Source organism: Neolamprologus multifasciatus, chromosome 2 (genome assembly GCF_963576455.1).
Source record: "Neolamprologus multifasciatus chromosome 2, fNeoMul1.2, whole genome shotgun sequence".
In the NCBI taxonomy this organism is placed as follows: domain Eukaryota; kingdom Metazoa; phylum Chordata; class Actinopteri; order Cichliformes; family Cichlidae; genus Neolamprologus; species Neolamprologus multifasciatus.
In genome coordinates, this window is record NC_140440.1 from 9,161,373 (window position 1) to 9,181,283 (window position 19,911).

Consider the following 19,911-nt stretch of genomic DNA (forward strand, 5'->3'; position numbering starts at 1 on the left):
GTGTATGCTGGCCTGTCCCTTGCAGGCACACAAAACCACACTACTTCCTGCGTGGTTTTGTGTGCCTGATTATCCAATTATGCCCTTCCCCCTTCATTCATGCATATTTTAAGGGATTTATTTGTTTTGCGCATTTTTTTTCTTTCCCGCTGATGTGTTTGCTCATTCCAGTATGCTTGTGCTGATGTGTCACCTCCTCCAGGTAGTCGGCGTAGTTGATCTCTGACAGCCCTGCTTCAGAGAAATCCAGGAGGTTCTGCCTTCCCTCTGCCTCTAACAGGATTATGCCTCTCAAGTCGATCTTAAGACTGTCCAGCTGACTGACCACATCCTTTGTGAACTGTTAACACAAAGATATAAAATACTTTTTTTGTTTAGTTGTTCTAGAATGTATATATTAAATGTTATTTATGCATATTTTATGTGTATGCTCCAATTTTCTTGACATAACATCAGAAAAAAAGGTGGTAATCTTAGGACTTCGAGTAAATTTCCAGTATTGTGACTGTATAAACATGAAAATAATGAAAGGCTTCCATAAACACAAAACAAATGTTGGCACACGAGCGAACCAAAATCTTAAAGATGTGGTTTGGATGGAAGTCTACATATACCAGTGTTGTTTTCTCTTGATTTTTTTGTTTTACATTCATAAGTCATACATTTCTCTACATAATCCTTTCATTTAATAGTAAATAGTAAGAGTACTTTTGCTTGCACTGGACTGTATGCTTTAAGGACTGTTGTCCCAAAAAGCAAAGCCATAGCCGTACCGAGACATATCTTGGCAAGTGTGATTTTCATGAAAGATGTCGTGAATAGAAATATGTAATTTCACAACCAAAAAAGAAGTTGTTGTTTTGTGGCACTTTAAAGACAACCAGACCAAAAATACTGACAATAAAAGCTGTTCATAGATGACATGGTTGTATGTTTATGTGTTTCCAATAACACTAGAAATGTCCTGCATGTGATGGGTTGCACAACTTTTCTTTAATATAAAAAATTCTACAAAGAGATGAGCTGCCCAACACTCCATACACTGAATCCACATACGCCAATGACACCCCCATTTACTGCCTGAAAACATAGATTTTTAACTTTTTTTTAAACTTTTTTTTGTAAGGAATTTTGAAATGTGAATACTTATGATCAATTCAAAGGTATATATCAATATAAATATAAATATAATAATATTTCATGTCACCATTTGGTGTTAAAGTTGGCACCCATGCTGCATACAACCTACAGCCATGTGAGAAACTGCTGTGCATTTATACAGTGAGATAAATTAGAGTTACTATGGTGATCACAAGCATGTTAGCTTAAAAGAGGGAAGCTCTTCTTAGAATAGATGTATATTCACAATAAGGGGGGGTGGGACTTTTTAGATTTGCTGCTTATAGCTTGTATGATTGGTAAATTAACAGAATAAAAAGTGTCAGACTTTTAGAACAATTTTCAGGCTTTAATGAAGAAAAATGAACAATATCCAGGAGCCGCATGGAACATATCATCTGTTGGCGACAATGAGTCAAGGCAATTGTGCCAACTGGCAGGAAAGTGCTGAATGTAGAGGTGGCTGGCTTACAGTCACGGGGAAATAGAAACTTAAATCAATATAATGTCACACAGGCATACACTGACTTAAGGGCTAAAGCATGCTGAAATGATCAGCTGTCAGCATCCCTTTTAGCTTGGGACCTAAGAACTTATAAGGTAATGCAAACAAAGTACTGCAGCCTTGACTGCAGATGTCTGGGACCTTATTTCCTTTTTAATCCAGCTGTTTTATTATGTTTTGCGAGTGGGAGGGAAGAGAGAAAATGTTACACGTGGACAAAGATTACCCTGACTTTACCCTGATATGTGAGCAACATCAGAGTTATTCTTTTTCAGCTGATTAAAATTCGTCCTATTAAAGGTTAATATCAGGTATTTTTATATGAACTGGTAATGTAAAGTGTATAACACTTTAGGAGAAAAAAGTAGCTATTTTAGTTGCTTTCAGCTATTATAAGACAGCATCCTATCATAATAATAACTACAACAGAGTACGTAAAGGTTACTAACCACTGTGGTGTTCAGGTAAGAGGAAATATTGAAGACTTTGTCCAGACGCATGGCAGAGTAGATGCCTTGGTTCTTTTTGCAAGTACTAATGAAGACAACAAATACACACAGAAATATCAGAAAGGGGGGAAAAAAGAAAGAGAGAGAGAAAGAGAAATATCAACATGTAACTTTCTGTCATAGTAAAAATATTTGCTGCCACCAAGTGAAACTGACTGGAAGTACATGACTAATATGTCCATTTATGAGAGACAGTGTATTATTCACGAAAAGCTTAAAATGTTTGCAAATATATTAAAGCTAAAAATGCCTTGAAAGCATTTAGGTAGCCACATATCTTAGACTTGCTTTATAAAGTGAGAAAACTTAAAAACACATTCTGTTTGAAAATGGTGACGATGAATCTGCCATCCCAGTATACTGAGAATGCGCAGCATCACACTGCAGGAAGATGATGAAAGCTCGTGTAATCACTAAGAAAGGGGCTGCAGAAAAGCAGTGCAGACAGCGTAGAAAAAAACTATCCTAATTAGCAAAGCCAGGTTAATAGTAACCCTCTCCTTCTTTCTCATTTGTATCTCCATCAATGGAAACAAGATACTCAGTCACATGCTTGATGTCTGACCCTAAGCCAAATAAAAAAAAATGAAAAAACATCATCGATTAATTTTGCAGACTATACTTAGATAAATGGGTTGTCTTGCTGAAAAAAAAATCATTCATATTGTTGTAAACTAGTGTATGCATGAAATATAGAGAAGACAGGTGGAGAAGGGTGTGAGAATAATGGCGTGACAGTGTCATCTAAATACACAAAAAATCCATTTCTTTGCCTGTATAAGCTCTCTGTTGTCAACTTCAGCTCAGAGTCGTTGTACATGTAGCCAGGGATGAAGTTCTTCCACTCTGGGTTGATCATATATGGAGTATCCACAACCTGGTGAATTAGAGAGCAGGAAACAGGATGTATAATCAATAATTCCTATGGACAAGCAAAATGAATCCATCAGTACGATGATGCGCATTTGTTTCTAATTTGAATTTACATTAATGAATTAATGTAAATTCAAATTAGAAACAAATGCGCATCATCGTCCACGATGCAGTTTGTCCTCACTGAGGCGGCAAGAAAGTCGAGAAGAGCAATCATGGAGGCACAGAAGAAAATGCTGAAAATGAATTTCATTTGCAGAGACTTCTATAAATTACTTAAGAGACCCCGCTCCAAATCTGACGAACTTCGTTCTCTTTCATGAAAATAAATGAAGAAAAATGGCAGAATATTTCAGCCTTTTTTTGCCCATTTCTTTATTTGTTTTTTAAACTTGAGGCAAAATTCGATCTTCTGAATTATGGATGGGTTGAGTGCAGATGCATTCAGACTTAATGCACATAACAGCTTGCCCCTGACAACTGGCAGCAAATGCTATTCCAATGAGCCCACCTAAGGGACACCAAGTTTTATGTAGTGTGCTTATACTAACAATTATCTGTGCCAGTGGTTCCCAGACTGTGGGATCACAGAATTATAACTCGGGGTGGAGTGAAGCTGAATGAAAATGACACATTGGTTCTGCACTGCTAACAATGCACGGACACGTTTTTGAGAGGACTGCCCAGTAAAGCTAAAGCAGATTAATCTACACCAAACGTCACAACCACCAAAACAAAAACTAAACACTATGACGAAGCACATGCCGGCCTCAGCTTTACCACAGTGGGTAATGAAGAGAGATCACAGTGTGCTGTGTCTGAAAATATTCACTTCTGAATGTATGAAGCTAAGGTTCACTATTTACATTTTTAGTTGTATCACACACAGATATACACGTTGGATTTTTCTATGAATTACAGTCAGTTTTCAAAGAAAAATATATAGAATGTTTCTTTTACTCTTCAAGTAGGACTTTTATTTAATAATATATATTCATCTTTGAAAGCAGGGCCCTTTGTATGCTTTAAGTGTGGGATCCACTTTTACACAATCAAAAAACACTCTGTTTACATTTTATCTCCCTTATCATTGCATGACTTGCCTTGAAAAGCTCTTTGGTGTGGAATGGTTCACACACAAGTTTCTCCATGTTCCCTCCAGCCAGGAAGATGATGGTGACCACTCCCATCAGTACCCAGGAGAAGAGGAAGCTAAATCCAACTCCACTGTGGAGATGAACAAATAGTCCCTGTGGTACAGCTGATGTGCACAATTCTAACACAGTGAACTGTAGCTTTATAGTGAAACAAGCTGTCTGTCATAGAACAGTTTTAATAACTGTAAAAACTACTAGAACATGTACAGTTATACTACAGTTGTACTTGTAGGCGTTAAAATAGCAACATAAACCTGAGTTGTGGCAGCTTTTTACACTTACTGGACTTAAGTGCATACTGGACTTACGCCATAAGCATCGTTCCTCCTGTATTGGAGATGCAGCCCCGTGTTGTAGGTGAGGCATGTTTGTCATAGCCCAGCGTGCCGCACAGCAGGCCCAGGTAGTTGAAGGCCAGGACCAGGACCACCATGCAACAAAGAGCAATGCAGCCAATCCACCTGAAGGCAGCAGGCAAAGCCAAACTATTAGAGATCTCACAGAAGGTGGTTTACCAAAATATAAATAAGCACAGTTCCCACTGTGGTTTATATCAACAAACTGTCAAAGCATCCTCGAGAAAGAGAGCTTTGCTCCACTTGCTTATCCAGCCAAAAAAGCACATAAGCACAGAAACTAGGATGGGTACAATGAAAATAGAACACAAAGCTTACTAAAAAGGAAAAGAGAAAAAACATAAAGCAAGATAAATGTCAAACATCAGGCATATTGCATTAATATAGTTACCTTGTTTCAGCACATTTACATGATAGTTTCTTTACTTTTACCCTTAGAGGTTTTCCTTTTTATGCAAAGCACTTATAAATACACAGATATGCTTTGTGCAGTGAAGAAGAATACCTGTAGAAGTCCATTTTGTCAATTTCTGGGTAGTAGTCTTCAATCTTGGCGTGCACGTGGTTAATGAAGATGGTGAAGTTGGACAGGCAGCTCTGCACTGGGAATGCCTTGGAAAAGCTGCTGATGTTATTGCCAATGCTATCCACCAAATTTGTTACACCTGAGAGAAATTATTTTTTCAAAACAGAAAAAATGAAGAGTGTAAAGATACTTGAAAAATAAATAAATTCATCAGTTTTACCATTTTGGGGAAAAATATTAACCCGGATTGAAATTTAACATTGAATTAGACGACTATATCAACAAATGTTTAAAGTGAAATCTGTGCAATTCAAAAAGGCCCCATTCTTGCTACAAGAAACAAACTTACAGTACATAACAAATGAAACATAAAGAGAAACGCAGAGAGCGCAAGGAGAACACAAAAATTCATTCATTTATATAAGCACTTATTGTAATAACATATATCAAGAGTTATTAACTTTTGTGTTTGATTTCAGAAAAACATCGGTTCAATAGCCACTTACTCTCAACAACACTTCTGGTCTGTTCAATCACCATATGCGGCGTGTCATTCAAAGAGGAGAAGCCCTGTGAAAGGAGGAAAAACAAGGTGTCATGATCCTGGGTCTTTTGACCCAGCGTTTTAAGTTTAAGTTTATTTTGTTCATTAGGTTATCTAAGTTCATTTGTTTATTAGATTCCCCTTGTGTATCCAACCCCTGTTAAGTCCTTCATGTGCTTCATGTCTGTGTTTCTTATGTTGTCATGTTTGCGTTTCATTATGTTTCCCATTTTATTTTGAAAGAGGTCCTGTGTTCCTGCATTTTGTTTTACTCTTCCCCTGTGGCGTTGTTATGTTCATGTTGTGTCTACTGTGCCTTTCTGTTCCATGTTTCAGGTCCCTATGTTCTGTCTCCCCAGTCTGTTAAGTTTACATGTCTTGAGTTCCGTCAGTGTGTTTCCTGTTTTACTTTCACAGTCTGTCCTATGTTAATGTTTCTAGTTTTGCTTCCCTTGTCTCGTCCTGCCTAATTACTCCCAGCTGTGCTCTCCTCCTGTGGCTCATTCCCCCTCGTTATCCCTCAGTGTATTTAAGCCCCATGTTTCTCTTTGTCAGTGTTGCGTCCTCCCTCATAGCTGTGTGATTTTTGCCCTGTGGCTCCTTGTGCTTTAGTTTTCCCAGTTTAGTTTTGTATTGTGTTTCGTGTCCCACTCCGCGCCAGCAATAAAGCTGTGTTTTTTGAGTTTACTTTTTGTCTCTGCGAGTTTGCGTTTGGGTCCTACTCTTGCCTGCACACAGCCGTATTGTGACAGAAGGAACACCAAGTTTGTTTATCCATTTTGTGGTTTTGGTTGCATTTGAAAAAAAAACAATCAGGAACTAAAGATGAACAACTAAACAAGAAAACTGACAAAATACATCAGAAAATAGACTGGGAGACAAAAAAACTCAGTCCAATTAATGTGGTTCATGCTCACCCTCTGAACGACAGCGCTGAGGTCTGTTTTCAATACATCGTTCATCTTTTCCAGCTGTGCATTCACATCGGGTAGCTAACAAGTTCCAACAAGCTTTGATAAGTATTTGCAATATAAAATTATCAACATTTAACAATTCCTGATTGCTGTTCAGAAATCTATTTTTTTCACTAGTTCAAATAACTCCTTACAAAAAAATAACCTAAACATTTCCATTGCTGTATTTCACTGTGCAGCACACTGCATGAGAAAAAAATGAAACAATGGGACAAAATAATTATTTCTAATGCTTAATATAATGCATAATCTTTAGGGTCAATATAGAAAGATAGATGATTACTTTAAGACAGACGCAGAAAACGCTGAACTTTTCCATTAGCCCAAATACTTAAGCCTGATTTTTAAGTGTGAACAATTTTATTACAAACACGTGCCAAAAAGAGCACCACAGTTACAGTATAAAGCTTTGTATTGGAGTTTGATTCATTCAGTTTTGTACCCGTGTGAAATTTGAGCTGATCTGCAGCTGGGACAGCGACTGGCGAATGTTGCGGCATAGCTGGGCTGTGGTAGCATCCGAGTCTTCATCATGGCAGTCAGGGTCATTTAGGGTGTGGTTGATGCTGGTCCGGACTTGGCTCAGGTTTAGGCTCAGTTTCCCTGTTCCATCCTGAAGCATCTCCAGAGATGCATTAACGCTCTCCAAGGCCTCCTTGGTTTCTCGCATGGCTGAAATAACGAGACCACAAGCGACATGGCAAGTGAGCTGGGTTTAATATATGAGGGAAAAACCAATAAAGGAGAAATGCCCAAAGCAAAGTACCTAAAAAGTAAAAATGAAGAACAGTGGTTTTTGGGACTGTTCTCGCTGCAGTCACATGTTCTTCCAAAATGTAAATAAAGTCAGCTGGATTGTCTTATATCCTCAGGAAAATAAAAATGAAGGTGTTTTTTTCACTAGTTATCTTGAGGAAAATTTTTAAATTAAAGGAGTTGTCATGTAGGGTTTTTCGATTAACTCCATTCCCATTGGATACTACTATGTGGTTTGGCTTCAGATGACTCAAAGGATCATGAATACTTTATATGAATCTTTCAGTTCTCTTCTGGAAAATACTGTAACAGTAAATGTGTGATATTAGACAGCCTTTGATTTCACCAGTGAAGAGGAAGTATGGAGCTGTTTTGTTTTGACACTTTTTTTAAACAGTGTATTGGTAACACAAATCGGGTAACCAGAACAAGGCAGTGGAGGCCAGAGGAAATCAGAATGGTTGACCAGAAATAGCAGAAATACAGCTTAGAAACAGATAGAGCATGATTTTTCATGCTTGTGTGCAACCCTGAACCCTGTTATAAAAAGCATTATGTGTAAAGTGGGACTACATAGGAAAAGAAAATTGTTTCATATTAAATAACTGTTTTGCTAAGTGGTAAAGGAACTATTAAGACCCTTTACCTAATTAAAATCACAATCCTACAATGTCAAAAGAACACATTATGCTGCTTGAATCATTGGATCATAATTATTGAACCATTAATGCGTATTTCATTTTAATGTTTCAGCTGGAGGTTATTTAAATTGCTAATATAGTAATAGGTAACTTTAGCTATATTAATAAAGCATTATATATAAGTGACTTTATATAGTTAACATCTGCAAAATACTAAGTGTTATGTTATGGTATAGAGTACAAAGTACAATGTTTGCTTCAAAAATATAATGTAGTTGAAGTAAAAGTCAGCAACAATGAATTATTTAAATAAAGCACAATGATATTAAAACTGTACTTTGTTTCCCAGGCACATACTAAGAAATCATTACTATCAGCCCAAACTCCACAATCGGTGTATCCCTAGTAAAGCCCAGGCCTGATCCAAGTATATCTTTTGAGTTTCTCGTCCAAGCTAATGGGGTTTGACATTTTGAGTGTGTCTGTAGTGTTCTCAGATACTAGTGTGAATCTCTAGCATCTAAAATTACCCTGTTAACTGCACTGCATGCAACAGAATCGCTTTTGGCAAACATTAAGCAAACAGGAATGCTATGAATAATATGAGCCATTATTAAAGATGTCGCTGTTCAGTAAATGACGCTTTTCCATGCATTTGGGTTCATTGTAAGACAGCAGCCAGTGTTAGTATAGAGTCTGTGAGCAGCCTGCAGAGGATGCTTAAAATTAAACAGGATAAAGAAAACAAAAACACTAGCATCCTTGAACAGAGGCATAAAAGGTGAACAAGAGGAAACGGTAAATACACTCTCACATAGTGGCACGATTAGCAACACTGTGAAGCCATAGATGGACGCTTAAGCACCATCTTTAATTGCAGTAGTATATATCTCTTGGTTTTGTATTCCCTTTTTCTATCTTGTTAGAGATAGATAGAGAGATAGCCTTTATTTGTCAGTTGCAGGTCTTTTGACCGAGATGACAGACCTTGCCGACCGTACATACAATACACAAACATCACATTGGGGAGACAGGTCAGGCTAGGTAGCGAGGAAAAAAAACATCAAAATGTGTAACACAAAAGGATAATGCAGGAATGCACAGATATCAACACACCGTAGCACAATAAACACAGACATGGGAAAGAGTTCCAGTGTGTACATCTGATCTGGGACCGCTGCAATCTTTCGACTGCGCCTCCAGCTGACCCGATGTCCACATCAGGGGGGAGGTAAGCGTTGGAGGTGGCGTTGGATCCGGAGTAGGGAGGGTGATGCGTCAGTGAGTGCTTATCAGTATCAGTATATGTATGTGTGTGCGTGTCCATAGTTCAGCTGAGACAGTGTCCTTCGCCCTGCCAGGCTAAGTAAACAGTCTTCCAGCCAACCCAGGTGGCCTTGCATGGAATGGGAAGGAACAGACTAAACACAGTCGTTATCAGGGTGTTTTGTTCAGCTCCGGCCTTGCAGCTGGCGCCAAAGGGGTATCCGCATAAATGATGGTATTTTTTACTTTAGTGCGAACAGCTCATATGAATTTCTAAGCAGTTCTACAGTCCAACAGTGGTCTCTCAATCTCCCGTTGGAGAGCCGCAAGCTTCGCCATATTTGCGCTCTGTGATGTTGTCATTTCTTGTGCTCAAGGAGCCAATTTCTGAGAACTCACGGCAGTGTGCCTCCCCGAGATGTCATCCAATTTGCGCCCAGAGATGTTATTCCGGGCTAGCCCTTCCGAGATGTATCCAGTCTGCAGTCAGAGATCTTATTCTGAGTATTCACAGCAGCCGTAGCCTCTCCAAGATCTTATCCGTGCTGACTCAATGAGCCCATTTTGAGAAACTCACGCCTCTCCCATCATTCCAATCCCAGCGGGCAGCCTTGTGGGGGTTTGAACAGCCGGTTCCGCTTTCTTAATTCTTCGATAAGTCAGGGCCAAGCCAGCTCCGATCAGCCAGAACCCTGTTACCATGGTTCCGAATAGGTAGATATCTTCAGCACTCAGGCTCACCCAAGCCCAAACTTCTCGTTGAGAAAGGGGTGTCAATTGCATTTAGGGACCAGTTGATCAAATCCATAATTCCTCTTTTAGGTTTTAGAGAACAGACTGTGAGAGAATGTTCCAGGGAAAATACAAAAAAACCACGAGACTAGACAAGGACATAAGCAGGGAAGACAAGGGAGAGGAGAAAAAGTGCGTCCGCCTCCTGCCATGCCAATAGACTCTGCATTCTCAGTGAATAATAAAAAGCTTTGACAACTTGGCTCAAACCCAACAGAAACCCAAAAGGATATGAATATTAAAAACCCAAATTACAGTATAATCACTGCCACGCCAATGGTCAGACATTTTACCAACTTTACTTTTTTCATGCTTACTGACAGATCTTTCATCTTTTGTTGCTGATGTGGTGCAAGCCTATATATTTGGGTCAAACATCCACACAGCATCTAGTTGTAATTCAGAATTTAAAAAACAAGAGAAAATGAAAACAAGGTACTCTCATAGTTGTATATTAAAAAAAAAAAAAATAAATAAATAAAAGTAACATGATTGGTTACACAAACACATTTTTTATGCTCACATCACACTGGGGTAACACAGTTACAGTATAAAGGGTTTGGGGATTTTGTCAAAACACCATGAACTTAAAACTGCACTAGGCTGGATTTTTATGGAAGGAGAATCATTTCCATTTATATTCATAAATGGAACGAAAATTAAGAGAATTTATTCATCCAATTTATCTGGTGACAACAGAAGCAGACATTCACATAAAGGAATAAAGCATGGATGGTATGGATGCCTTATAGTAAAATAAGAAAGTAAAAAGGTTTGTTTCTTGTGGGGGTAGAAGTATATATATATATATATATATATATATATATATATATATATACTTCCACCCCCACAAGAAAAAAACCTTTTTGCTTTCTTCACTCTGTGGTCACCAAAGTAAGATATAGCATAGTGCAGTTTTTATATACTGACTGTTTATTTTTCATCAAAAACTCAAGAACTGTAACTCGGGGCTCAGGTAGGCATCAAGGAAGAAAACAAAGGGGACGAATCACAGTAGCAACAATGGTGTCAAAATTCACAAAGTCAAGGGTCAAAGGACTGTGGGTCAGTTACTAAGTTATCATTACCTTTAATGGCCCTCTCGATTTTCACTTTATAAAAGAAAAAGCATAAAATACAAAGATTAAGGATTAATGAAACTAATATTATATGGTGGAGGACTTATTACTTATAGGAAAATACTGAAACGAGTCCTAAACCTGTATTTCCACCAAAAAAAGGTTATTCACACTTGCTTTAAATCACACATTTAAGGGGAAAACATTGTATTCATCACACAACTGGCAGCACTGCAATGTTTGCAGTGAAGCTGTAGCTGGCATTTAGTAGCTTAGAACTGGCAATATTTTGATCTTAGCTAGAGGAGGAAATTAAAAGTGAGCAACTGTACCTCCAGCCATATTGAGGACTTGGTCCAAGGCAGGACGGACCTCCTTATCCAACTGATCATGTATCTTTCCACCCAATAATGGACCTATGTCTGTAGAAAACATCGGCATAGACACGTTAGTCCAAGTCACTCTTGTTCCCAATTTTGTTCTCTAGTAAACCATCTAAACTTGTGTTCTAATGGTCTGAGCATACAAGGCATAACTTCTTCCTTTTTTTGTTTTTAATTTAAAAGCTTAAAATCCTGGCTCTGTTTTTGCAAGTCACAACTTCTAGGAAAGAACTGCCTGAAGAAAGTAGCAGGAATACTCAAGAGATGCTTTTTTAAAAGTTTCTACTTTGCCTATGGAGCTAGTTAAGTCACAGTTGTGAAAACAAGTAAAGCAGACACATTAAATTCACATAATAGGCATGCTGCACAACTGAGTGCATAAACTTAGGGACTTGTTTGTGTCTACTTAATTTACTATCGGAGAAACAGAGAAGAACTACTTACTATCTAGGTCATAGATGACTTTGTTCTTGGCCGTGGCATACTGGGATATTAGGTATTCAATTTGCTGCATAGAGGAAACACAGAGACGAGCAGAGACTTAGAAATAACTGCACAAAAGTACTTTATTGGTCTAGACACCAACAAACAACTTCAGTGTTACACAATTTTATTGATCCACTTGAGAATCTGGTTGGAGTTTTCTTCAGCAAATACCACCCACAAGAGTGAGACTGATTTTTGGAGAAATTTCACCGTATGAGAACAATCTTTTCAAAAGCAACTTTGCAGGTGTTGCGTGCACAAAAGGTGAGAAAATTATCTTTTCCCGCGTGAAAGGATTACACAAAGTCAGCATGACAAGAAACCCCAGTTTCAACAAAGAAAAAAGAAATGATATGCACACTGATTCACAAGTGTACCCTCGAGTCTGCCACCCTGAAATGTCAGGAAAATTCACAACTGAACCATCTATAATGCTTCACCCCAATTCTTTATGTAACATTGTGTTTCAAATGGAAACTTTCTGCCTTACCATCGGTGTGTCGTTAGCGAAGGTGTGCAGATCCCTCATGTTGCTGTTGACCAGTCTCCGTACGTTCTTCACCTGAGAGCTCAGGTTCTGGTTGGCGGCATACGCACACAGCACTCCAATCCTAATAAAACAGTTGAAACAAGAACACAAACATGTAATCTGCCTGCTGTCGGGCATGTCTGAGTGACCCTGCTGCCCCTGTGTCAGTCAAGAGTAAGGCAGGGGCGAGTCATGCAGAGCAGGGTGATGACAAGCCATCAGCAGTAGGGGTCAGTGTGCACCACCACATTCACCTTACTTTGTTTTTGCGACTGCCACTGAGTGCACCTGTAGAGTGCCTTCATTCTTTGAAAGCCAGCATTACATTGGACTATTCTTGTACTCAAGAAAATAAATTTACCTTAAACCCATTTTAATTAACTGTTACATACAATTTCATTCATTTAATTTAAGTGTTGACATGAAAACACAATTTCCTGTTCATCAACAATGTTTTTAATAGGCTAGAATAAGGTAACATAACAGGCATAGAGGAGCATCTTTACAATACTGTATGTGTGTGTCATATACTGACATGTTCTGCAGTCTCAAGATCTAAACAACTATTATTTACCCAAGTAATTTAGAAATAGACTCATAGCTATAAATCCAGGTGTCTTATCTTTATGATCTAAGGTCCCTGGGTTGTAAGCATATTCAAATTGAATGTGAAAACACAGAATTGCATAGAGCAGACCATTAAAGTGAATCTCTTGCATACTTCAAACAGACCTGAGTAGCTTACTACAAGGCTTAATTAGCTTGAACAACATCAAGGGAAAGACAGCCCATAATATTAAGCGGTTTCCATGACTCACTCTCATCCCAGCTGAATTTTCTCCTTCAGCACCTCACAGCTACTGCAGCACTACAGTGTGTGCACGTATGTTCTTACTGCTACTGATGTGTGTTATTGAGGTTCGCGCGTGAGCAGCTTAAGGAAAGGCGGTCAAAAAGGAAGAAAAAAAAAAAAGCTTCTCTACAATTGACTCTAAGGATCAAAAACTCCTAAAGTAGAGTTGTATGACACAGTGAATCCCCTTCATGGAAATGCTTCAGTGGAATAAGCAGCTTTATGAATGATGTAAGATGACTGGCAGAGAGGAGTAACAAAAGAACTGACTCAGAAGCTTCTGGGAAGGTTTAGATCAATGGTGTAGAATCGGGGTGATGTGACTGACTCTATAAAAAAGGCAGGGGTCTTTATGTGTAAGTATGACAACAGGTTGTACGTATGTGACCACAGTGCACCCAGAGATGTTGTTTCTATTGTCTTACTGCTAATGCACGAAGACATTGCTGGGCGCCGTTCTTCTTTACAGAGCAGTAAAGTACAGCCACTGCTGTAGTCGCAGTTTCCCTTTGTGCATATAATCTAATTTCTATCCTGGATTATGCTGTGGACATTTTGCAACATTAAGCATTGCAGTGTGTTTGCACACTTAGTGTATGCATAAAATGTTTTCTACTTTCAAGAAATGCAGCGCATTGGAGCACATTTCCTTCCACTTTGTTAAACGTATGTATTTTTCTTAATTTCTGGCATGGAAATGCAGGGGAAAAAATGTCTTCAAATATTGTTACACTTTATTCTGTATGCAGATACATGCTTAAGTTTAGGCAGTCTAAGTCAGTACTTGTCAGATATCACAGCATGTAACCAGCTAAGAGTCAGCATGTTTATGATTTTCTGTGGAGTTTAAGTCGGAGGACTGAAGAGTTAATGATTCAATAACAACCTAGTAAAGTTTGAATATTTATAAGCAGGAGGGACAGTTTCACAAATGCCACAGATACTTTGAGTGGCCCAGTCAAACACCTTGGTTATTTTCTTTTTTAGACAGTTAGCTGTAAATGTGCTAACTAACCCTTCTTGGGCCAAGAACACCTTTAGCTGTGGTTGAGACTGACTCTAAGGCTACGTCCACACGTACACGGGTATTTTTGAAAACAGGGATTTTCTGTTTTCGTTTTAAAAAATAATCCCATCCACACATAAAGGCAGAAATGAAGGAAAACGCTGCTAGGAACATGCCAAAGCAACAGGTGGCGATATATTCCTAACCGTGCAGAAATGTTGGCCAATCAGAAGTCTAGAAGCCTCGGTGGGAAAAAGTAAACAAAGCTGGGGCATAGAAGCAGAACCGAGTCGTATGTGTGGAGGGACAGTAACTGTGTGTGTATATGTAAGCATTTAAACACTGCAGAGAGTACAATTAACAGTAACAGTATTGTAGAAATTCATTTCACCAAAATAATAATGTGGCGCACAGTGTGACGTCAAAAAATGCGCACACCTTTGACGCTGCGTTTTCTCCGTTTTTCTCGTCCACACGTAAATGCAAAAACGGAGTTTTCAAAAATATCCACCCTGGCCGGAGTTTTTAAAAAATCTCCGTTTTCAGTGACCGAAAACGCCGTTTACGTGTGGACGAAAGGTGCAAACGCATAGAAAAATCTGCGTTTTCAAAAATACCCGGGTACGTGTGGACGTAACCTAAAATACTTTGGTATACACAGGAGTTCATGGTCAACTCAGTGAATGCAACAAGAGGAACCCAAATCATTATGTGGTATGAGGTATTTGTGCTGATATACTGTGCTTGGTTTTTGCCCAGCGTGGCACTGTGTATTACACTCTTGTCAAAGTCTTGCCATTTGTTCAGATGTAACTTTGCAATCCTTTGTAAACTTGCTACCCTGTTCGCAGCATTCCCCCGACATATATTTGGTTTGTTTCTAAATCAAAATGAATGTAAATATTCACTTGCTGGCATCTGAAGAGAATTCATAATGAACATCGTTCAAGATAAAAAAGAGCCTTCTAACAGCATTGTCATGGTCTTTAAAGAACAAATGTGTTGTAGGATGTGCTGCCCTCGGGAGAGAAATTCGCTGATCTGCATGGCATCAAGCTGCACCATCTCTAGTGGATGTGTGATAATGTTTGCCATAAATAGTGAGTGTGCCAACAGAGTAAACACTGTCACCGTACAAGTGGCGACTTAATGAGAAACTAGGCCAAACAAGTAGGCTGGGACACAGTGAAGTGGAGCCATCCGTAACCAGGGGAAGATTCAAAATGGCCACTTTCACAACAAAAGCCTTTTGTCAAACACTTTCTCTGCCCTCCCTCTGTATCTTTCTCACTCACACTTCATACATTTGCTTCCCTCTTTCATACACAAATTCACAATCCCACACTTTTCTTTTCTATGCTTGCTTTTGGCTGTCTGCTCGTCTTTATTACTTTACTTATGAAGCCTCTATTCCACACCCTCGCTAAACTATTTCTTTCTCTACACCAGTATTTCTCCATATATCTCCCTTGATGAGGTATTTTTGTTTGACTATCCTTTCTTACTCTATCCCAAAGTGAAAGATAACTATCATTTTCCTACTCCACCCTTTCTCTTCTTTAATCTCCTCCTCGGTCTCTGTTTTGCCCTCAGTTACCTCTCTCTCTCTCCCACTTCCCACCTCCTGTCCTTTCCTTTGTCTCTCTCACTCCCTCGCGTAGCTGAACAAAGACCCTTTGAGGAAACAGCCTGGTGCTTTGCAACAAGCTGTGTTGTCTATGACTGTCCACCATATTTTATGAGAATCATGTTTGAGTTCAGCTTGAGTTTGCTCACGTTCCAGTTTGAGTCTGTTATTTAAAAAGCGATCAAATTAAATGAGGGTCTAAAGCTGCAAGAAGACAACAAGGCATACACACATTTGTATTTGAATACGAAATGATCAAACAACCATCAAACTTAAAATGACAAGCAGGGCTTGAGTAACCCGCTTTCTCACTTACAGCGTCTGTATCCAGGAAACATGCCACTAAGGACTCAATCCCCCTGCAGTGTCATCTTCATTTCACCTTCTATTTAATGGTGTCTATTATATCACATGTGACAGAGAAATATCCCATGGCATTTAGCTGAAAAGGTTTTCATAAGCCAAACTATAAAATTCACTTATGAAAAAAAGATGTGAGCTTTGCATGACAACAAAGAGAAGATCTGAAATTCAAAGCAGATCAAACAGGCATCAGTTCATTATATATATCCCCGATTGAGCTTCTAGCATTTCTTCCTATCCTTTAGTCTGTTATCTAAAGTTTTTGTCCATATAAAAGGTTTTCACAGTTATAAATGCCAGACTCCTCTCTTATGTTACTTATCTACATCATCATATAAAAAGCCCTCAAACCAAGAATAAGCATTTGCCTCCCGGAGGAGCCAGCAACCTTTAGCCAGAGCTGCTTTATTGCTGGTCAGTACAATTTTTAGTTCTGATGACCATATCCTGTTTGCAAATCAGTTATAAGAACATATGCCTAACATGGTTTAAAACGTTTACAGTTTCTCAGGGATCCTGGATTTGTGTGGATGTTTAGTGTTAGCACTATGTTCACCTAATGCAAATAGACTGGCACTTATATATATGTATGCTAACTGAGCACTCACAGCCCCTTTTTTTCTACAAGCCCCTAATCACACACATGTACTTTATCTAAGCACCTTTTTATAACATTCGAACTAACACTCAATTCAGTATCTTGCCCACACAGACTGGATGACTGTCCACAGCCACCACAAGACATAGGCTACTGTTCCATCTCTTTGCCTTTCTCCTAAGCTCGGTATTTTCATGCAGCCAAATTCAGAAAAAAATAACTCTAAATTACAGTTTTTCCACTTCTTTTTTTTTAGTCAACAGAACAAGTATGAAAGAATAGCAATAATGAAACGTATTCAAACGAATGTAAACTAGCTCTCACTTTGAAGAGAGTCGTTGATTTGTTGCACTGCTAAAATCCTCATGAGATTCATCTTTCAAATCCACGATGTACTAATGTGCCACCAACTGTTTTCTGTAAAGTACTTGGTGACTCCTGTCTATAAAAAGCATCAATATTGTTTTGAAATAGGAATATAACTATTGATTGCTTCTTTGCATATGGAAACGTTAAAAACCTTTAAAAACTGTCTGGCTTGTAGCAGACTACTGTGACGGCTTTAAAATTGACACCCTCATAAAAAGAAATGTTGCATTTCAATGAAGCAGGTGGCCTTTAAAAATACCATTTGTCATCTCATCTGTGCACTTCAGCCATTGATCTTTTGTGCAGCATCATCGCATTTCACTGCTATCAGCAACGTCTGAACTGCACAATCAACTCTAGCTATCAACTGTATGGCTGCTTTTTGACTGCAGGGGACAATTCAAACACGGCAGGAGGCAGATTTACCTCCAACAAGCTTGAAAAAGGGCTTTAATTCCTGCTTGAGCAAAAGCCAAATGACACATGAAACTGCCCCATGACAGCAGACGAAGAAGAGCAACAAACTAATGCAGTGCCCCAGAATCTAGGGCACTACTGGGGGCTGGGCAGCGAGTGTTCCATGGTCTGGTGGTTCCATAGCTTTTACAAACTTCAACAATGGCCTGCATTCAGTGTAACTGTAGTTCGGAGGCTGGGACAGTCCCCTTACAGCCCCTCCCTCTTTTAACACTGCCGAAAAGGTCTCTTTATTGTCCAGCCTCAGTAAGAAAATGATCATTCTAGTCACTGTAATAACTACAGTGATCATTTTAGTTCACACACATCGATAGACAATCAGCACATGTGCATAATTAAATATTCTGAGTGCAATATAAAACAGCTACTGTAACTGTCAAAGCCTTATCCAGAATAATCACTATAAGAAAAATAATTAATATAAATAATTTTTTTAATTAAATTATTATTAAATCTTTATTTTTGTGCCAGTCTGACCTGAATGCAAACGCTAACGAGAAGTGATGCATTTTGGTGCACGTGGGACAACAGAGGTGTTGACTGAAAAATGTCGGGCCTAAGCAATTTGTCCTGTCATATACTGTAGCTTATGTAGCAAATCTTATGTAATCTGAAATAATTCATTAGACATTTTATTGTGCCAACAGTCACTGCCACAGCCAGCAACTGCAACTTTTTGTCATTTTAGCCACTGCGTGATCTCATTACTCCACTTATATAAATGTATATAAATGTAATAACTGAATTGCTATTGCTTTCATTTTAGTACCTACGTAAAGCCTTTGGTTTGCCTGTTTTCATTCCATTAAACTGCACGTTCTCCTACAAGTGGCTATTGTTATGTATTTTTATTTGCTGTGTTATTACTGTCCTCAGAGCTTCCCAAGTTACATTCTGAGCCCAACTCCCCATTGGAGCATTGTGTCCTGTGAAGAATTTAATCAAGCAATGAATGCTTAAGCTTCCTGGCTTCAAGGCCTTTGCTCCGAGCATGACAACCCAGTAAAGACAGTGCTATTAGTTCTCAGTTTTTTTCCTACTCATAAGGATGCTGTGAAAGCTGCTGTCAGTTCCATGTGAAGACTGTCTGGACTAGGTTGATGGGAGACAACAGACCATTAATTCCACAGTAAACAGTCCAGGAATGATATGAATACCAAACTCTGAGCCAAACAGCCTCACGGGGTGGTGTAAATAACACAGAAGGTCACTGCAGCACAATAGGATTTTTTTGGAAAGCTGTAGAAGGGCCAAAAGACAAAAAAAAACAAAAACCAATCTTCTGCAGTGCATGCATTTTTCTGATTAAATTGTCAAACAGTGTAACCACTGATTAATCATTTTTCCGTCATAAAGCATAGCTTATACTAATATTTGTTTTTCCTTCAGTGACTGAGTTTGCTCAAATATGATGCACATGACACATTGTTAAGGACACTACCCTGATTACCTGGGCAAGGACTCTGGTTATCTGGATATCTTTGCTTTTAAAAGTTAAATAGTAAAGTTCTCACAGAAGCAGTCTTTCTATAATTTGTCTTCTTAAGGACGTCCAAAAGGCTTTAATACTCAAAGACATCTGTGTTGCTCAGTAAACCATCCCTGGATAGGCTAAGTTTAATTAACCCCCTTCAAGCAAACATTAGTGGTTTGATTTAAAAATAAATATCAGCTGTTCATAACTAAAAAACTTGTGATAGCCAATGAAAAAATGAGGAAATTCAGAGAGCAGATTATTTAATCAGCAAATGCTAACGTCATAACACATGAATGCACTTTATGAAGCATTAACCAGTCAAACCTAAGCGCAATTAACTATTATTTGCATATAATTAATAAACTTTGGAGAAGAAGATGAAGTTTAAACCTTTTACACCTTTTCAGAGGTCCTGGTTTTCTCTGAACTTAGAGGTCAGCTGAATCGCACTGATTTGCTTGTATCGTGCCATCCTCAGTTATTTAGTGAGTTCATCCATAGTAAAATAATGTTAGTTTGAGGTTTAGCGTCCACTGAGTGTGAGAAGAATTCAAAGTCATTCAGTGTTTTCACACAAAATCATATTTAATCCCCTTTCAGATGAACTGCAGTGCAGTTTGTAAGAATTGGCAAAGACATTTAAAGT

General features: G+C 38.6%; 1 protein-coding gene across 22 annotated transcripts in view; it reads right to left on the minus strand.

Annotated features, from left to right (window-relative positions):
• prom1a (prominin 1a) overlaps positions 1-19,911 on the minus strand; it is an 89,487-nt gene that overhangs the window by 15,534 nt on the left and 54,042 nt on the right. For 19 of the 22 annotated variants that reach the window (XM_085178221.1, XM_085178231.1, XM_085178187.1 and 16 more), the window contains exons 5-17: positions 12,457-12,577; positions 11,925-11,988; positions 11,430-11,519; positions 11,107-11,130; positions 7,006-7,235; positions 6,507-6,581; positions 5,552-5,615; positions 5,025-5,184; positions 4,472-4,624; positions 4,110-4,233; positions 2,907-3,010; positions 2,074-2,158; positions 194-340 (exon numbers count right to left, since the gene is read on the minus strand). In XM_085178221.1, coding sequence (XP_085034347.1) covers positions 194-340; positions 2,074-2,158; positions 2,907-3,010; positions 4,110-4,233; positions 4,472-4,624; positions 5,025-5,184; positions 5,552-5,615; positions 6,507-6,581; positions 7,006-7,235; positions 11,107-11,130; positions 11,430-11,519; positions 11,925-11,988; positions 12,457-12,577 — 1,441 coding nt within the window. The remainder of the gene's footprint in view (positions 1-193; positions 341-2,073; positions 2,159-2,906; positions 3,011-4,109; positions 4,234-4,471; positions 4,625-5,024; positions 5,185-5,551; positions 5,616-6,506; positions 6,582-7,005; positions 7,236-11,106; positions 11,131-11,429; positions 11,520-11,924; positions 11,989-12,456; positions 12,578-19,911) is intronic. The other 3 variants (XM_085178267.1, XM_085178249.1, XM_085178357.1) reach the window with 1 other exon arrangement.